Source organism: Ranitomeya imitator, chromosome 3, assembly GCF_032444005.1.
Source record: "Ranitomeya imitator isolate aRanImi1 chromosome 3, aRanImi1.pri, whole genome shotgun sequence".
NCBI lineage: Eukaryota > Metazoa > Chordata > Amphibia > Anura > Dendrobatidae > Ranitomeya > Ranitomeya imitator.
Window position 1 is genome coordinate 584,318,057 of NC_091284.1, and position 17,765 is coordinate 584,335,821.

Below are 17,765 nucleotides of genomic sequence, written 5' to 3' on the forward strand. Positions count from 1 at the left end.
GTGAAGTGTACTGTGTGCTGGTGATACCTGGTCAGATGAACTCCTTTAGTGCCATCAGACGTACCATCACTCCCCTTAGCGGCAGAGCGACATTACTGCAATGACCAGGTCTCTGGGGCGCTGCACATTTATTGTGGCTACTCTCTACATTGTCGCATAAGATGAGAACCTTTGATTGGACTTTAATGCCTTTCTCGTATTCATATATTGACTTATGTGGTGCTTTTCTTTTTTTTTTTTCTGCCAGTTTAAATTCTGATAATTGCAAATAGATGGTGAAGGAAAATACAGTTATAAAAAGGATACACAAAACAAAAAAATCTGAAACACTATTACCGTACTTATGGCACTCTCCATGGTTCACACCTCACTCACACTGTGCCTATAACTTTCTGAATATGAGAAAATGGCATGAAATTCTAGATACCGTAATTGGATATAATTTTGTAGATGAAGATCTTCTGATTTCCTGTGAACTGAAGTATTAAACATTGGGAAGGTTTATGCTTCCATGTAGTTAGCCCCAACCTTTACTTGACTTTCTACCTTCAAGATCCTTTCACACGTGTGGATTGGGAGTCCATTTGTGCTCGTCCACTTCTGGGCTGCAGAGACTCGCAGCAAAGTATTCCATTGTCTCTTGTACTAAAGAGCTGAAAGTACATGATACGATTTGACAATACTGCTAACAGTGCGAGCCCTGGAGGAAATAGGCACTGTGTGAATCTGGAATAGAGCGGAGGATGAGTTATTCATGCAGTCTGCCAGTTGTTACAGAATAAATATAGTAATAAACAACGCAGACCTAGACTTATTCCTTTTATTGTGGGGAAAAAATAAACTTTTTTTTCTTTCCCTTGAATCATTGTTGTAATGAAGAATAGTGATATGGTATCTTTTTGTTTGAAATGCATAGTTAAATATGAGCTAAAATTATCATTGCATGACCGTACGGCCATTTAATCCACAGCAAACAATTCACTATTGTCTTTTGGGGATTTTTCATTACTCTGCATTTGTTGGAGTAGAAATTGTAACCTGGGCACCTATTAGCTTTCAGTAACGAGTTCTCCAGTGCAGAACAAGTTAATCTTAATGGGCAGAAACTGTTTGGACGGAATGAAAAGGTTGCATCCTCTCAGTAGTTGCAGATGATGCCCTCGCTATGGATGTTAATGTAAGGGAATTGGTGGGAGCACCACCAGTGCAAGACGTGATTATAGGTTTGTTTGGTGTTTGTTTTGTTTTTTTACAATGTCCTGAGTCGACTAGATTAACTTGTACAGTAGCGGAGAACACTTTAACTTCAATATGAGTAGTTCTGATTTCATAGAGGCTATTACTAAAGCTCCTCCTATACATTAGATGGCTGTCGGTTGAACAATGTTTTTGTCTGATTCTTCAGCCAACTCTCCCATATAGAGGAGCACTCATTCGTCCAAGTGCTCCTGTATTATCTGAGAAGGCCACCGGCAGAAATGTTGGCCGACGGTATGTCTCAAGGAGAACAATGCGATTGGCAGTCTGAAATCAAAGCGAGCAATTGACATCTATCTACCCAGACCATCAGCTGGCTGACGCCGCCATACGCATTAGACAGTCAGTGAAGTGAAGGGTTTGGACTACATTGGTCTAATGTGTATGGGGGGCCTTAAGGCTATATGAACACTCCACTGTATTCCACGGTATTCACGGTGGAAAATAAAATGCTAGGTGAAATGCGAGACAAAGAAAATCCTATATTAAGGGTCACCACTCTAACCCAAGAAGAGGTGCAAAACCGGATAAATAAGATTTAAAATAGATAAATCTCCGTATTTGGATGGCATACACCTACGCGTACTAAGAGAACGAAGTAATGACAAACCATTATTTCTTATATGTAGGGACTCTGTAGTGACGGGGTCTGTTCCACAGGACTAAGTTAAGTAAATAAGGCAGCACACTGCAGCGCTAAAACATATAAACTTGAAAACACGAAATTTGAACTGCATTACTGCACTAGAAATATGAAAAATGAGAGCTTTTAGCGCATAAAAATGGTAAGGCAAGTTTAGGACCTGGTATAAGAGAGATGCCATAAAGGGGCTACCAGGTACACATAAAATTGGCCATTTTTATGCGCTAAAAGCTCTCATTTTTCATATTTCTAGTGCAGTAATGCTGTTCAAATTTCGTGTTTTCAAGTTTATATGTTTTAGCGCTGCAGTGTGCTGCCTTATTTACTTAACTATATGCGAGTTGGCGACTCTAGGTTCAGCACCTGTTCACACTTAGTCTATGTTTGGATGTGCAGGTCAGGTTTTTGAAATGTTCCACAGGACTGTCTCATAGCAAATGTGGTACCAATATTCAAAAAGGGCTCTAAAAGTGAACCTGGAAACTATAGGCCAGTAAGTCTAACCTCTATTGTTGGTAAAATTTTAGAAGGTTTTCTGAGGGATGTTATTTTGGATTATCTCTGAGATAACGGTTTAACTACATATCACCATGAGTTTGAGGAATCACTTCTGTCAAACCAATCTAATCAGTTTTTATGAAGAGGTAAGCTATAGACTGTACAAGATGAGACATTGGACGTGGTATATCTTGATTTTTTTTTCCCAAGCGGTTGGTGCACAAAATGAGAATGCTGAGTCTGGGGGAAAATGTGTGTAAATGGGTAAGTAACTGGCTTAGGGATAGAAAACAGAGGGTGGTTATAAATGGTATATTCTCTAACTGGGTCGCTGTGACCAGTGGGGTACCGCAGGGGTCGGTGTTGGGACCTATTCTCTTCAACATATTAACGATCTGGTAGAAGGTTAACACAGTAAAATATTGATATTTGCAGATGATACAAAACTATGTATAGAAGTCAATACGAAAGAAGATAGTATTCTGCTACAGATGGATCTGAATAGGTTGGAAACTTGGGCCGAGAGGTGGCAGATGCGGTTTAACAATGATAAATGTAAGGCTATACACATGGGAAGAAGGAATCAATATCACCATTACACACTGAACAGGAAACCATTGGGTAAATCTGACAGAGAAGGACTTGGGGATCCTAGTAGTGATGAGCGAATATACTCGTTACTCGAGATTTCCCGAGCCTTCTCTGGTGTCCACCGAGTATTTTTTAGTGCTCGGAGATTGTTTTCATCGCCTCAGCTGAATGATTTACAGCTATTAGCCAGGCTAAGTGCATGTGGAGGTTGCCTGGTTGCTAGGGAATCCCCACATGTAATCAAGCAGTCTAGTAGCTGTAAATCATCCAGCTGCGGCAAAGAAAACTAAATCTCCGAGCACTAAAAAATACTCGGAGGACACCCAAGCATGCTCGGGATATCTCGAGTTACGAGTATATTCGCTCATCATCACTGGATCCTAGTCTACTTTATAATTGTCTAAGGGTCATGTCCGTTTGTCTTTCTGTCTGTCTTTCTGTCACGGATATTCATTGGTCGTGGCCTCTGTCTGTCATGGAAATCCAAGTCGCTGATTGGTCACGTCAAAACGCCCACGACTGTTGCCACGACCAATCAGCGACTGGCACAGTCCGCCGGCAAAATGGCCCCTCCTTCCTCCCCGCAGTCAGTGCCCGCTCCATAATCCCCTCCAGTCAGCCCTCAGGGTTAATGCCAGCGTTAATGGACAGTGCTGTAACACACTCCATTAACGCAGCTATTAACCCTGTGTGACCAACTTTTTTACTATTGATGCTGCGTATGCAGCATCAATAGTAAAAAGATCTAATGTTACAAATAATAATAATAATAAAAAAAGTTATTCTCACCCTCCGACATGCGCCCTCTCCTCGGCAGTGCAAGCGGCAGGTTCCAGTGGCAAGGATGCTATGCGAGAAGGACCTTCCATGACGTCATGGTCATGTGACTGAGACGTCATCACAGGTCCTCCACTCATACCAACTCTGGGACCGAAAGCTGCCGTGTGCACCGCACACAGGCGCCAGCAATACAAGGGGCCCTCGGAAGGTGAGTATATGTTTATTTTTTATTTTAAATCTTTTTTAACCTGTCACATACGTGGCTGGGCAATATACTACGTGGGCTGGGCAATATACTACGTGGACATGCATATTCTAGAATACCTGATGCGTTAGAATCGGGCCACCATCTAGTTAATAGTAAACTTACCTGGAGCAGCCAGTGCCAGGTAGCAGTTGCCAAGGTAAACAGGATCATGGGGTGCATTAAAAGAGGCCTGGATACGCATGATGAGAGCATTATACTGCCTCTGTACAAATCCCTGGTTAGACCGCACATGGAGTATTGTGTACAGTTTTGGGCACCGTTGCTCAAGAAGGATATAATGGAACTAGAGCGAGTAGAAAGGAGGGCGACAAAATTATTGAAGGGGATGGGGGAACTACAATACACAGAGATTAGCAAAATTAGGTTTCTTTTGTCTAGAAAAAAGACAGGGACAATCTAATGATCATGTGTAAGTATATAAGTGGACAATACAAATGTCTCTCCGAGGATCTGTTTATACCACGGAAGGTGTCTGTCACAAGGAGGCATTCTCTGCGTCTGGAGGAGAGAAGGTTTTTCCACCAACATAGAAGAGGATTCTTTACTGTTAGGGCAGTGAGAATCTGGAATTCCTTGCCTGAGGAGATGGTGATGGCGAACTCAGTCAAGGGGTTCAAGAGAGGCCTGGATGCCTTCCTGGAGCGTAACATCATTGTATCTTACAGTTATTAGGTTCTTTAGAAGGATGTAAATCTGGGTATTTATTCTGATGGAATATAGGCTGAACTGGATGGACAAATGTCTTTTTTCAGCCTTGCTTACTGTTACTATGTAACACTGCCTCTGAGCCGTTTATGGGCAGTGTAAATTGTGACGATATCCTGACACTTACCTGTGACTAGGCTGAGATGTATGCTTCCGTTTAAGCATATAGTGGCATACGTTGCCCAATAAGGTTCCATTGTCAATATTCAATCGAGATGTGGATGAGAAGCTAGTTGAATCATGATCTTATCTATGCAAAGTGCATACTTGCAATCACGTGTCAAATATCACACCAGAAAACACCGCCAAATCTTAAGTGTGTATACAACATACAATACACTGTTAGCATTTGACAAGCTGCAATGCCTGCTGAAAATTTCCCAGGGCTTAACTACACCTTTTAAAGTACAGCTCAGGATTGGAACTATTGTGACTGTGTTCACAGGAGATGAAATACTGTAAATAACTCTTCCAATATGACGCTATCACTCCCTTATGTCTGACTGTTGCAAGTATACTATTCAGATTCGTACGCAGCAGAAATTTAAAAGAAAAAAAAAAATCATTAAATATTTTGACAGTTTGTCTGTATTTAGCTTTATTTTTCTTTTCATCTTTACTTTAATAACCATTGCAGATCATGTAGTGGGCTTCATCCAGCGTTCCTATACTAATCAATCGGTAATATCTCTTGCTTCCAATCACTGCAACACAGATTTGCCATTGAGTCTAAAAATTCTTGTTGACCACCCAAGTAGGATCTGTTAGTGCACTGTTATATAAGACACTAATATATTTAAAGGGATTGTCCAATACCTGCAAAATCCATTTTGGAATGATGTAGTGTCCTGTTAAAAAAAAAAAAAATATATATATATATTCTCACCTCTCGCGTTGGCGGGGTTCATGTAAAATTGTTAAACCACGTGAACCCTTCCCTCAAATAATTGTTGGGTAAACAGAAAAAGTGATAGCAGAACAGCCCAATAGCAGGCAATGATTGACTGCAGGGCTCACAGCGCCAATACTGAAGGCGAGTCATTTTTGATATACAGTATTTATTTTTTACGAGGACGGCTTCATTTAAAAAAGGAGTTGATCGTGTATTGGAGAACCTTTTAAAAAATGAGCTACAGAAGAGAAAAAACTTCCAACTTGTACTCTAATTTATTTTTTTAATTTTCAGAAAAATTCCTTTTTTATCCTTTTAACTTGCAGATGTTTAGCGGGAAGATGGTAATGTATCCAATTTGTTGAGGGAATTTCAGTTATTTTGTATCTATCCAGGAAACGTCTACATTTTACAGTCACTAATTATGTGATATATCAAATGTGTTTTTTTCTAGATCTTTAACAAGAATTGCATTAAACCAGGAGATGAGGAAAGAAATCGAGGAAAATCAGAAGGTTAGTTTTTGTTAGACCATCTTCCTCTTGTACAGTAAATGTACAAAAAAATCTACACACCCCTGTTAAAATGCCAAGTTTTTGTAATAAAAAAATGATATGCAAAAGAATAATTTCAGTAATCTCAGATCTTTTTCCACATTTGATGTCACAGTCACCTATAATGTGTACAATTCGGGTGAAAAAAGAGCTAAAATAATATGGTTGCATAAATATGCACACCCTACAACTAATACTTTGTAACAGAGTCTTTGAGTTCGACAACATTCAGTCTTTTTGGATAGGAGTTTATTGGCATAGCACATCTGGACTCTTCCTGTGTACAGCGCCCTTTGCAGGTCAACCCACAAATTTTTCAATTTGCTTCTGGTCTGATCTCTGGCTGGGCCATTACAAAACTTTAATTCTCTGTTGAAGCCATTCTTTTGTTAATTTTAAGGTATGCTTAGGGTTGTCGTCTTGCTGTAAGGTGAAGTTCCTCTTCATCGTCAGATTTTTAACAGAGGCCTGATGTTTTTGATGCAAAATTGACTCGTATTTTGAAATATTCCAATTCCCTTCACCTTGACTAAGGCCCCAGTTTCAGTTGCTGAAAAAAACAATCCAAAGCATAATGCTGCCTCCATCATGCTTCAATGTGGGAATGGTGTTCTTTGAATGATGCAAAGTGTCAGCTTTGCATCAAACATACTTTTGAAATTATGTCCAAAAAATTCAACTTTGGTCTCATCAAACATAACATGTTTTACCATATGCTTTTGATAGACTTGATGTAGGTTTTAGCTATACATTTCGGGTTATGAAATGTTTTTCTTTGTAAGAAAAGCCTTTTGTCTTGCCACACTACCACACAGGCTAGACCTATGTATAGGAGATTGTTGTCACATGCTGTACACAACCAGTACTTGCCAAAAATTCTTGCAGCTCCTTTAATGTTGCTGTAGGCCTCTTGGCAGCAACCCGGTGCAATGTTCTTTTCATTTTATCAATTTTTTGAAGGTCATCCACTTCTAGGTAATGTCACTGTTGTGGCAAATTCAAGCCACTCCTTCATGACAATCTTAACCGTGTTCCATGATATATCTAATGACTTGGCAATTTTTTTGTAACCATCTCCTGATATATAACTTTCAATAATGAGGTGCTTTTGCTGTATTGTAAGTTGTTTATGGACCATGCCTTTTGCTGTGAAATGCAACTAAAAAAAATGTCAGGAAAACGCTACTCGAACAGGTAAACGTTAAATGGAGGTTAACCAGAATCACTCTAAATGATGGCAGCTTTATTCTGACTTCTATTTAACTTGAGTTTATATGAGATTGGCCATGGGAAGAGTTAGACGGCTGTATAACTCTGATGAGGATCGCAATGCAATTCTTGAACTGCGCATCTGTTCTCCTGTCCTGAGCCTGATAGCTGCATACATGCTATCACGTTCTGGTAGGGAGAGCTGACTGCCAGTCCAAGCATTATTTTGCGCTCCTCGTCCAAGTTATACAGACGTTTGACTCTTCCCCAACTTCTGAACACAACCACATCCCAATTATAAGATGGTGTTCACACTTATGCAACCTCATTATTTTATTTTTATTTACACCCTCAAAGTTTGTTTTTCAATGGATTTGTACAGATTATGGGTGACATTAACCCCTTCCTGACAGATATTTTGTTTTTTGCATTTTAGTTTTTTGCTCCTCTTCTTCCCAGAGCCATAACTTTATTTTTCAGTCAAAATGGCCGTGTGAGGGCTTGTTCTTAGCAAGACAAGTGGTACTTTTGAACAATACCATTGGTTTTAGCATATCTTGTACTGGAAAATGGGAAAATAAATTCCAAGTGCAGTGAAATTGCAGAAAAAAAAGTGTAATTTCACAGTTGTTTTTTGTTTACTAAATGCTAAAACTGACTTGCCATTATGATGAGTGGTGAAAAAATAATCCAAGCTTTTGGTTTAACCCCTTAAGCCCCAAGGGTGGTTTGCACGTTAACGACGGGACAATTTTTACAATTCTGAGCACTGTCCCTTTATGAGGTTATAACTCTGGAACGCTTCAATGGATCCTTATGATTCTGACAATGTTTTCTCGTGACATATTGTACTTCATGATAGTGGTAAAATTTCTTCGATAAGACTTGCGTTTATTTGTGAAAAAAAAACAGAAATTTGGCAAATTTAGAAAATTTCGCAATTTTCCATCTTTGAATTTTTATGCCCTTAAATCACAGAGATATGTCACACAAAATACTTAATAAGTAACATTTCCCACATGTCTACTTTACATCAACACAATTTTGGAACCAAAATTTTTTTTTTTTAGTGAGTTATAAGGGTTAAAATCAACCAGCAATTTCTCATTTTTACAACACCATTTTTTTTTTTAGGGACCACATATCATTTGAAGTCATTTTGAGGGGTCTATATGATAGAAAATACCCAAGTGTGACACCATTCTAAAAACGGCACCCCTCAAGGTGCTCAAAACCACATTCAAGAATTTTATTAATCCTTCAGGTGTTTCACAGGAATTTTTGGAATGTTTAAATAAAATGAACATTTAATTTTTTTTTCACACAAAATTTACTTCAGCTCCAATTTGTTTTATTTTACCAAGGGTAACAGGAGAAAATGGATGCCAAAAGTTGTTGTACAATTTGTCCTGAGTACGTGGATACCCCATATGTGGGGGTAAACCACTGTTTGGGCACATGGCAGAGCTCGGAAGGGAAGGAGCGCTATTTGATGTTTCAATGCAAAATTGACTGGAATTGAGATGGGACGCCATGTTGCGTTTGGAGAGCTCCTAATGTGCCTAAACATTGAAACCCCCCACAAGTGACACCGTTTTGGAAAGTAGACCCCCTAAGGAACTTACCTAGATGTGTGGTGAGCACTTTGACCCACCAAGTGCTTCACAAAAGTTTATAATGCAGAGCCGTAAAAATAAAAATTGTTTTTTCCCCACAAAAATTATTTTTTAGCCCCCAGTTTTGTATTTTCCCAAGGGTAACAAGAGAAATTGGAACCCAAAAGTTGTCCAATTTGTCCTGAGTATGCTGATACCCCATATGTGGGGGGGAGCCACCGTTTGGGCGCATGGCAGAGTTCGGAAGGGTATGAGCACCATTTGGAATACAGACTTAGATGGAATGGCCTGCAGGCGTCACATTGCGTTTGCAGAGCCTCTAATGTACCTAAACAGTAGAAACCCCCCACAAGTGACCCCATATTGGAAAGTAGACCCCCCAAGGAACTTATCTAGATGTGTTGTGAGAACTTTGAACCCCCAAGTGTTTCACTACAGTTTATAACGCAGAGCCGTGAAAATAAAAAATCATTTTTTTTCCACAAAATTTTTTTAGCCCCCAGTTTTATATTTTCCCAAGGGTAACAAGAGAAATTGGACCCCAAAAGTTGTTGTCCAATTTTTCCTGAGTACACGGATACCACATATGTTGGGATAAACCCCTGTTTGGGTGCGCGGGAGAGATCGGAAGGGAAGGAACACTTTCACTTTTTCAACGCAGAATTGGCTGGAATTGATATCGGATGCCATGTTGCATTTGGAGAGCCCCTGATGTGCCTAAACAGTGGAAACCACCAATTCTAACTGAAACCCTAACCCTAGCCCCAACCCTAGAATTTCTTTTTGGGGGGCACTTATACCGTTCCACGTTTGGTAAACTTGATAAAGCGGTGTTATTCTTCGGGTCAGTACGATTACAGCAATACCTCATTGATATAATTTTTTTTTAATGTTTTGGCGCTTTTATACGATAGTTTTTATCTTATAGAAAAAATAATTATTTTTGCATCGCTTTTATTCTGAGGAATATAACTTTTTTATTTTTTCGCTGATGACGCTGTATAGCGGCTCGTTTTTTGCGGGACCAGATGATGATTTCAGCGGTACCATGGTTATTTGTATCCGTCTTTTTGATCGCGTGTTATTCCACTTCTTGTTCGGCGGTATGATAATAAAGCGTTGTTTTGCCTCTGTTTTTTTTTTTTTTTACTGCGTTCGCTGAAGTGGTTAACTAGTGGGACAGTTTTATAGGTGGGGTCATTACGGACGCGGCGATAGATACTAAATATGTGTACTTTTATTTTTTATTTTTTAGATAAAGAATTGTATTTTTGGGAACAATATTTATTTTTTTTTTCTTTATAAAGGATTTTTTTTTTTTTTTTTTACACGTGAATATTTTTTTTTTTTTTACTTTATAACATTGCCCCAGGGGGGTGCATCATGTTATAGGGTCAGATAGCTGATCTGACACTTTGCAGAGCACTGTTTGAGATCAGTGATCTGACATGCAGGGCTGCAGGCTTACCAGCGCTAGCTCTGAGCAGGCGCTTGGTAAGCCACCTCCCTGCAGGACCTGGTTGTAGCCCCGCGGCCATTTTGGATCCAGGGCCTGCAGGGAGGAGACGCTCGGTACAAGGTGAGCACATCGCCTTGTACCGAGGGTCTCCGGGAAGCACGCAGGGAGCCCCCTCCCTGCGTGATGCTTCTCTGTACCACCGGAACGCTGCGATCATGTTTGATCGCAGTGTTCCGGGGGTTAATGTACCAGGAGCCGTCCGTGATCGCTCCTGGCACATAGTGCCAGATGTAAGCTGCGATAGACTTGACGTACTATTCCGTCACTGGGAATTAAGTCCCAGGTCACCTTGACGGGATAGTACGTCCAATGGGATTAAGAGGTTAAAAAAAAAAAAAAAAGCGCCATTTACCGAGACCTGTAGTGCTTCCATTTTTTGTGATCCGGGGTTGGTTGAGGGCTTATTTTTTTGCTCGCCAAGCTGACGTTTTTAATTATACCATTTTGGTGCAGATACGTTCTTTTGATAGCTCGTTATTGCATTTTATTGCAATGTTGCAGCGACCCAAAAAATGTAATTCTGGCATTTTGAATTTATTTCTCGTTGTAGCGTTTACCTATCTGGTTAATTCTTTTTTTCATATTGATAAATCAGGCGATTGTGAACTCGGCGATACCAAATATGTGTATATTTGATTTTTTTTTATTGTTTTATTTTTTAATGGTGTGAAAGGGGGTGATTTGAACTTTTTATATTTTTAAAATATTTTTAAAAACATTTTTTTTTACTTTTTGCATGCTTCAATAGTCTCTTTGGGAGACTAGAAGCTGCAGTTGTCTGATCGGCTCGGCTACACACAGGCAATGTTCAGATCGCCTGTATGTAGCAGAAATGTTCACTTGCTATGAGCGCCGACCCCCGGGCGGCACTCATAGCAATCCGGCAATGACAACCATAGAGGTCTGCTTCAGACCTCTGGTTGTCATACCGACCCATTGATGACCCTCGATCACGTGATGGGGTCAACGATGGGTGGGATTTCCGAAGCGCTTCCGGTAAGCGCGAGTTAAATGCTGCTGTCAGAGATTGACAGCGGCATTCAATAGGTTAACTGCTGTTGGTGGATCCCGATTCCTCCCGCAGATATTAGAGGCCCATGTCGGCTGTTCATAACAGCTGACGTGTCGGGAAAGATGTGGGCTCAGCGCCGGAGCCCACGTCAAAGGGTGGGATTACTATTACGCCCAACGTTGGAAAGGGGTTAAGTGGCAAAGTTATAGGATTATTATTCTTGTTATAATTTTTTTACGTGACAAAAATGTGGCATTTTAAAAAAGGTGTATAAACTTTAATCCACTATATGTAGTAATTGTCCTAGTAGAAGAGGAAACGGGGAATCATCTGTTTTATAGCATGTTTGTTGTATTTTTTTTTTTTTTAATAAAACGGCTATTTAAAACCACCCAGTCAACTGAATATGTATATTGCATTTCCCTGTGGCACAGTAGCCTTGTACTACATACATTTAACAGCCCAAAAGTCCTAAAACGTGCAAGTAACTGTAATGAGAAGATAATTAAAAGGATTCAGACCTACCTCTTCCGACAAGTCTACAACCTGCAGTAACCACCGATTGACCAAACTGCTGCATGACCAGCTCTATCCTCACCTACAGTATCCTCACCCATCCCTTGTAGATTGTGAGCCCTCGCGGGCAGGGTTCTCTCTCCTCCTATACCAGTTGTGACTTGTATTATTCAAGATTATTGTACTTGTTTTATTTACTTATTTTTCTTAGTATGTGTCCCCTTGGGATCTTTGTTGTGTAAACCAAAAGTTTCTGTTCGTAGTCTCCTATGGTTCCTTATATCGGTGTTGTATCTGTCCCTATTCAAAATGTTAGCAACTTCATTATTTCAACAGTGAAGTAGCTGGTAGAGACTGCGGCGCTTTCCCCCAGTATTCCGGTGACTCCTCTGACACCGGAGCTTCTTCTGTGTGGGCTCAAATTTAGAGATAGTTGGCCTGACAGCGGGCGCTGCTCTGCAAAGCGTCTTATCCGTCCGAAGTTCAGGCCACGCTCCCCGAGCGGAGAGGATTTTTAATAACAAGTGTATTGCTAAGTTGCTTGTTTTGACAAGCACATTGCAGTTTTGTCAATTTCTAATTCTGAAAATGTCTCTTTACTAATGTTTTTTTTGGAGGGGTTGCCCTTAAAATGAGGTTATGTCTGATTTGACGTATTCTGGTAGCTCACCACAGTTTGCGGTGGACATCAATTTTACTTCCTACAAGAAAAAAAGACAGGAAGCCTTAAAGGGAAGGTGCCACATTTTATTTTTTGTATTAAAAATGATTGTTTATACAAACAATTATTTTTAATACAAATTTACTTTTTTTAACTTTAACATTTTTTTTATTAATTTTTTTTTCAGCCACTGGGCGCCGCCATTTTCCTTTGCAGGAGTGTAAGTGTAGCTGCACGACGCTTACACTCTGCAAATACGGCAGCCCTGGACATAGGAGGCTGCGGTCGGGAGCCGACCATATAGTTTTCATTGTGCTGCTCCCTGCTCTGATGTGGCCATGCCCCCTGAGCTGTCCACATCACAGCAGAGGCAGGAGATCGGCGCCATCTTCCTGGAGCTCACAGTGCATCTGTGAGCTCCAGATTCCCAGTATAATCGCAGGAGCCCTGCGGTTATAGGAGGAGGAGAAGGACGAGACCAAGGACGGGAGGAAGAAAGGACTCGGCAGCCAACCAGTGAAGTAAGTATTAGTGGGGAGGGGGAGGGGGAGAGGCACTCTAATCCTATCCTTTGTGGTGCTGACTCTGAGCAGTTATCTCCTCTCATGTGTGTTACTGTGCCGAGCCGTGTATCTAATCCTCTCCTGTGTGATACTGTCTGCTGAGCCGTGTATCTAATCCTATCCTGTGTGATACTGTGCTGAGATGTGTATCTAATCCTCTCCTGTGGGATACTTTGTGCTGACCCGTGTATCTAATCCTATTCTATGTTACTGTGCTGAGATGTGTATCTAATCCTCCCCTGTGTGATATTGACTGCTGAGCTGTGTATCTAATGCTATCCTTTGTGATACTGACAGCTGAGCCATGTATCTAATCCTATCCTGTATGATACTGACTGAGCTGTGTATCTAATACTGTCCTGTGTGATACTGACTGCTGAGCTGTGTATCTAATCCTCGCCTATGCACTCCTCTCCCCCGTTATGTGTGATCTATATGGCAGTATTATGTGAGAACACTGGTGGTATTATGTGAGATCTATATGGCGGTATTGTGTGAAGTATATGGTGGTATTATGAGTGATCTATATGGTGGTATTATGTGAGATCTATATGGCGGTATTATGTGAGAACACTATGGCAGTATTATCTTCAGAAAGGGGACCCATTCTATGGTGGTCCTGGCTGAGCACCTGCACACGGGTCTGGGGTAATACAGGGGGCAACATGACCTCCAGTTAGGTGCAGTCAGGGGAGGGCTGGTGAGGCAGCCGAAGAGAGGCGTCTCATTTTTATCGTTATTATATGGCTACATTTCCTTCCCAGCGTCACCCCGTACTTCGCCTGTCGCCTCGCTTTCACACATCGCCAGGACAGGATGGAGAAGACAGGATCTGAGGAGGGGAATGGGGTCTTAGCATGCAAAGTCTGGATTAGAACAGGCCATCAATCCACAGAAATGTTTCCTGGATTTCAGTGGAGCAGACAAGCAGATGGTCCATCCATGTGTATAAAAGACAGCGCTCTATGTACAATCCCTGGCTGCTCCGCGCACTGAACATGGTGCCCCCCATAGACCAGCACACTGCTCTCCTGAAATACTCTGTGCTGCTGTCACCCTGCTCCCTCCACCATATATCTCCCAGAATCCTTGCTGCCTGCCATCCTCGTGACTGTCTACTTGTCAGTATAACTCTGCAGTCACCAACAAAATGGCTGCTCACTGGGTTCCTGAATATCATCCTCTCTTATCCCTTAGCAAACACCCAGGAGGGGAGGAGAGGAGACATCACACACGTCAGCAGACTCCGCCCATAATTGCTGCAGTGCAGTAATGTGAGCTAGTTGTACACTAGGTTTTTGTCAAATTTCAGCAGCTGCTCCCCCTAGTGTTTAAAAGTGGAAATGCCAAGCCTTTTAAAATTATTTTTCATAGTTTACATTTTAAATTATAAACAAATGATAATATTTAAAAAAAATGTAAACATTAATTCTTTACATTTTTTTATTCGCTGGAAAAAATTTTTTTTTGATGGCACCTTCCCTTTAAGAAAAACATCCTACATAGTGTTTTTTGGTGTGGTTGGGGGAGTGTTGTAATCTTCAAAAAGTTCCTGTCTAAAAGCGATGCCCTCCTTATTTATATACCGTAATTGTTTACTAAATAAAAAACACTGACATTGATAAATTCCATTTAAAAAGTCAGAAATGTGCCTTCCTCTGCTCATGCCTGCCATCAGAACAGCTCTGACCGGTCAAGGCAGATTCCACTACACACCTGGAAATGTCCTGTGGAATCATGGATCAGTCTTTTTCTTCCCGGACTTTCCATAGATGCTTGATCACATTGTGATCTGGGGATTTTGGAGAAGTCAGTAACTTGATATATGTGTCATGCTCTCCAAATCATACCGAAACAACCTTTGCTTTGTGGCAGGGTGTGAAGGTAGCATCCATGATCTGGAACCATGTATAAGTAGATGTTATCAAAGTTAGTGCTCCTAATATATTAACTACCGTAATCTTCGCAGTTGGCTCAATGTAGGTGTGGTTCACTTTGTGGAAAGTAGCTTCTCTGTTTTGGGTCTAACAGCCCTGTCCATGACTCCAGTTATACTACTTTGAACGACTTTTAGAAGCTCCTAACTACTGCATAGCAAGAAGACCACACAAAACTTTGGCCATTGCCAAAGTTTTAGATCCTTCCACCTGCCCTCTTTTCCTATTCCTACCAAATCAACTTCAAGGACCGATTATTCACTTGTGATCTAATATATCTTCTACATATTGACAGGTGCCATTGTTGGCAGATTCCTCACCTGTTGGTGGTTTTATGACAGATGAGAGTATATGTATCAATTCTTGGGCTTAGAATTTAGCCTAGATCTTATAGAAATGCAGTGCCTTTGTGACTTTCTGCTTCTCCATATGATTAAAACAAACTTGCGCTATCATAATTTTTTCTTATAGCATTTATCAAACACTTATGGAATTCAGGCTGGAGATGCAAGCCTATATATCAATGGTCTTCAGATTGATCTTGATGTTCAGAATTCGTTCAGGTAAGACCTCCTACTTTTGCATGTAATTTTGAAATATTTAAATATCTTTCCGACCAAAGAGCTTTGAGCTCCTGACATGATATTTTGTTTGTATGTGCTGCTATTCGTCCACTTTGCCATGAAGCAGCCAAGTCTAGGGAACTTTGGCCGAGCGATGTGTCATAGCCAAAATCACTGTTTATCTCTAGCGCTAGGTGTTAGCCGGTCACGCAGGCAAAGTTCACTAGGTGTCATTTCTACATCGCAGCATAGTACAAGTGAATAGGGTCGCATTGTAAGCCTGAGGTTACTGTGGCAAGAAAGTCACGAACAGTCAAATGCCGTCACATTTTTGTCGCCTTTCTTGTCACAGATGCAGTACCGTCAGGTTCTCGGTGTGACCCCATTCACTTACATAATTTCACTGAGATGAAGCAGCAAACATCGGCGGCATGACAAGTGTAGCCCTGTAATTATTGTCACCATTGTGATGAGATATTATATATATATATATATATATATATATATATATATATATATATATATATATATATATATATATATATATATATATATATATATATATATATACACACACGCATACACACATTCATACCTTACCCTCTTCAAGCCTAGCGCTGTGTCTCTGTTGCTGTCACATCAGCAGCCCGGCAGCCAATCAGTGAGCTTAGCAATTCATGCAGACTATACGAGTAGAGCTACTGAGCGCAGTGATTGGCTGCAGCATTGTTGATGTAACACCAGTGCTGCAGGCAAACAGACAGGGAGCAGTAGCAGAGAAACAGTGCTGGACCTCGGGAGGATAAATAGTACCCAGTTTTTGCTTTTTTTATTTATATGTACAATTGCCACAGCTTTTAGCATGAGGTTTTCTGAAAGTGAACTACCCCTTTAAGTGGTCTGTTTATATTCTAGGAACCTTATGTCCCACCATGTTTATAGAGTCAAATGTTACAGACGAATGTTATGTTTTTAAATTGACTGTGGATTCGGGTGTGGGACTGGTCTCTGCCACTCAGTGCGCTCTTTTGCTGGCTCGTCACTTGTCATCAGAGTGGGCAAAGATTCTCATTGTCACTGTGCATTAAAAGGAATATTGTGTAGTGATAATATTCTACTGATTGTAAGTTGAAATTGACAATTAACACATTCTCAGTACAGCAGTGACTAGCCGAGCCCCTGAAATGGAAGTTACTGATGACACTTGTTTCAGGATAGGGACATAGGCTGCCTCTGCCCCCTGATGACATCTTGTTTGCATATCTCAGCTTGCACTGAGGGTTCTCAAATAAGCGTTAAAGTAGAGACCGAACAGTAGGAAATTTTTTAAGAATATTAGAAAAGAAATTAGATTATTATATTAGACTAGCTGAAGAGCCCAGCGTTGCCTGGGCATAGTAAATATCTGTGGTTAGTTATAGCACCTCACTTCTCTTACTTTCCTATCACGCCTCTCATTTCCCCCCTCACATCTTTCATTTTCCCCCTCACATCTCTCATTTTCCCCCTTACGCCTCTCATTTTCCCCCTTACGCCTCTCATTTTCCCCCTTACGCCTGTCATTTTGCCCCTCACGCCTCTCATTCCCCCATCACTCGTCTCATTCCCCCATAACACTTGTCATTTCGACCTCACATCTGTCATTTTCCGATCACTCCACTATTTTCCCTAACACCTCTCATTTTCACCTCACACCTCTCATTTTCACCTCAGTATATACATGTTTGTCATCTCCCTTATATATACAGTGGGGCAAAAAAGTATTTAGTCAGTCAGCAATAGTGCAAGTTCCACCACTTAAAAAGATGAGAGGCGTCTGTAATTTACATCATGGGTAGACCTCAACTATGGGAGACAAACTGAGAAAAAAAAATCCAGAAAATCATTGTCTGTTTTTTTAACATTTTATTTGCATATTATGGTGGAAAATAAGTATTTGGTCAGAAACAAAATTTCATCTCAATACTTTGTAATATATCCT

General features: G+C 40.7%; 1 protein-coding gene across 1 annotated transcript in view; it reads left to right on the forward strand.

Annotated features, from left to right (window-relative positions):
* UGGT2 (UDP-glucose glycoprotein glucosyltransferase 2) overlaps window positions 1-17,765 on the forward strand; it is a 559,388-nt gene that overhangs the window by 171,811 nt on the left and 369,812 nt on the right. The window contains exons 10-11 of the mRNA XM_069758034.1: window positions 6,089-6,149; window positions 15,693-15,784. Coding sequence (XP_069614135.1) covers window positions 6,089-6,149; window positions 15,693-15,784 — 153 coding nt within the window. The remainder of the gene's footprint in view (window positions 1-6,088; window positions 6,150-15,692; window positions 15,785-17,765) is intronic.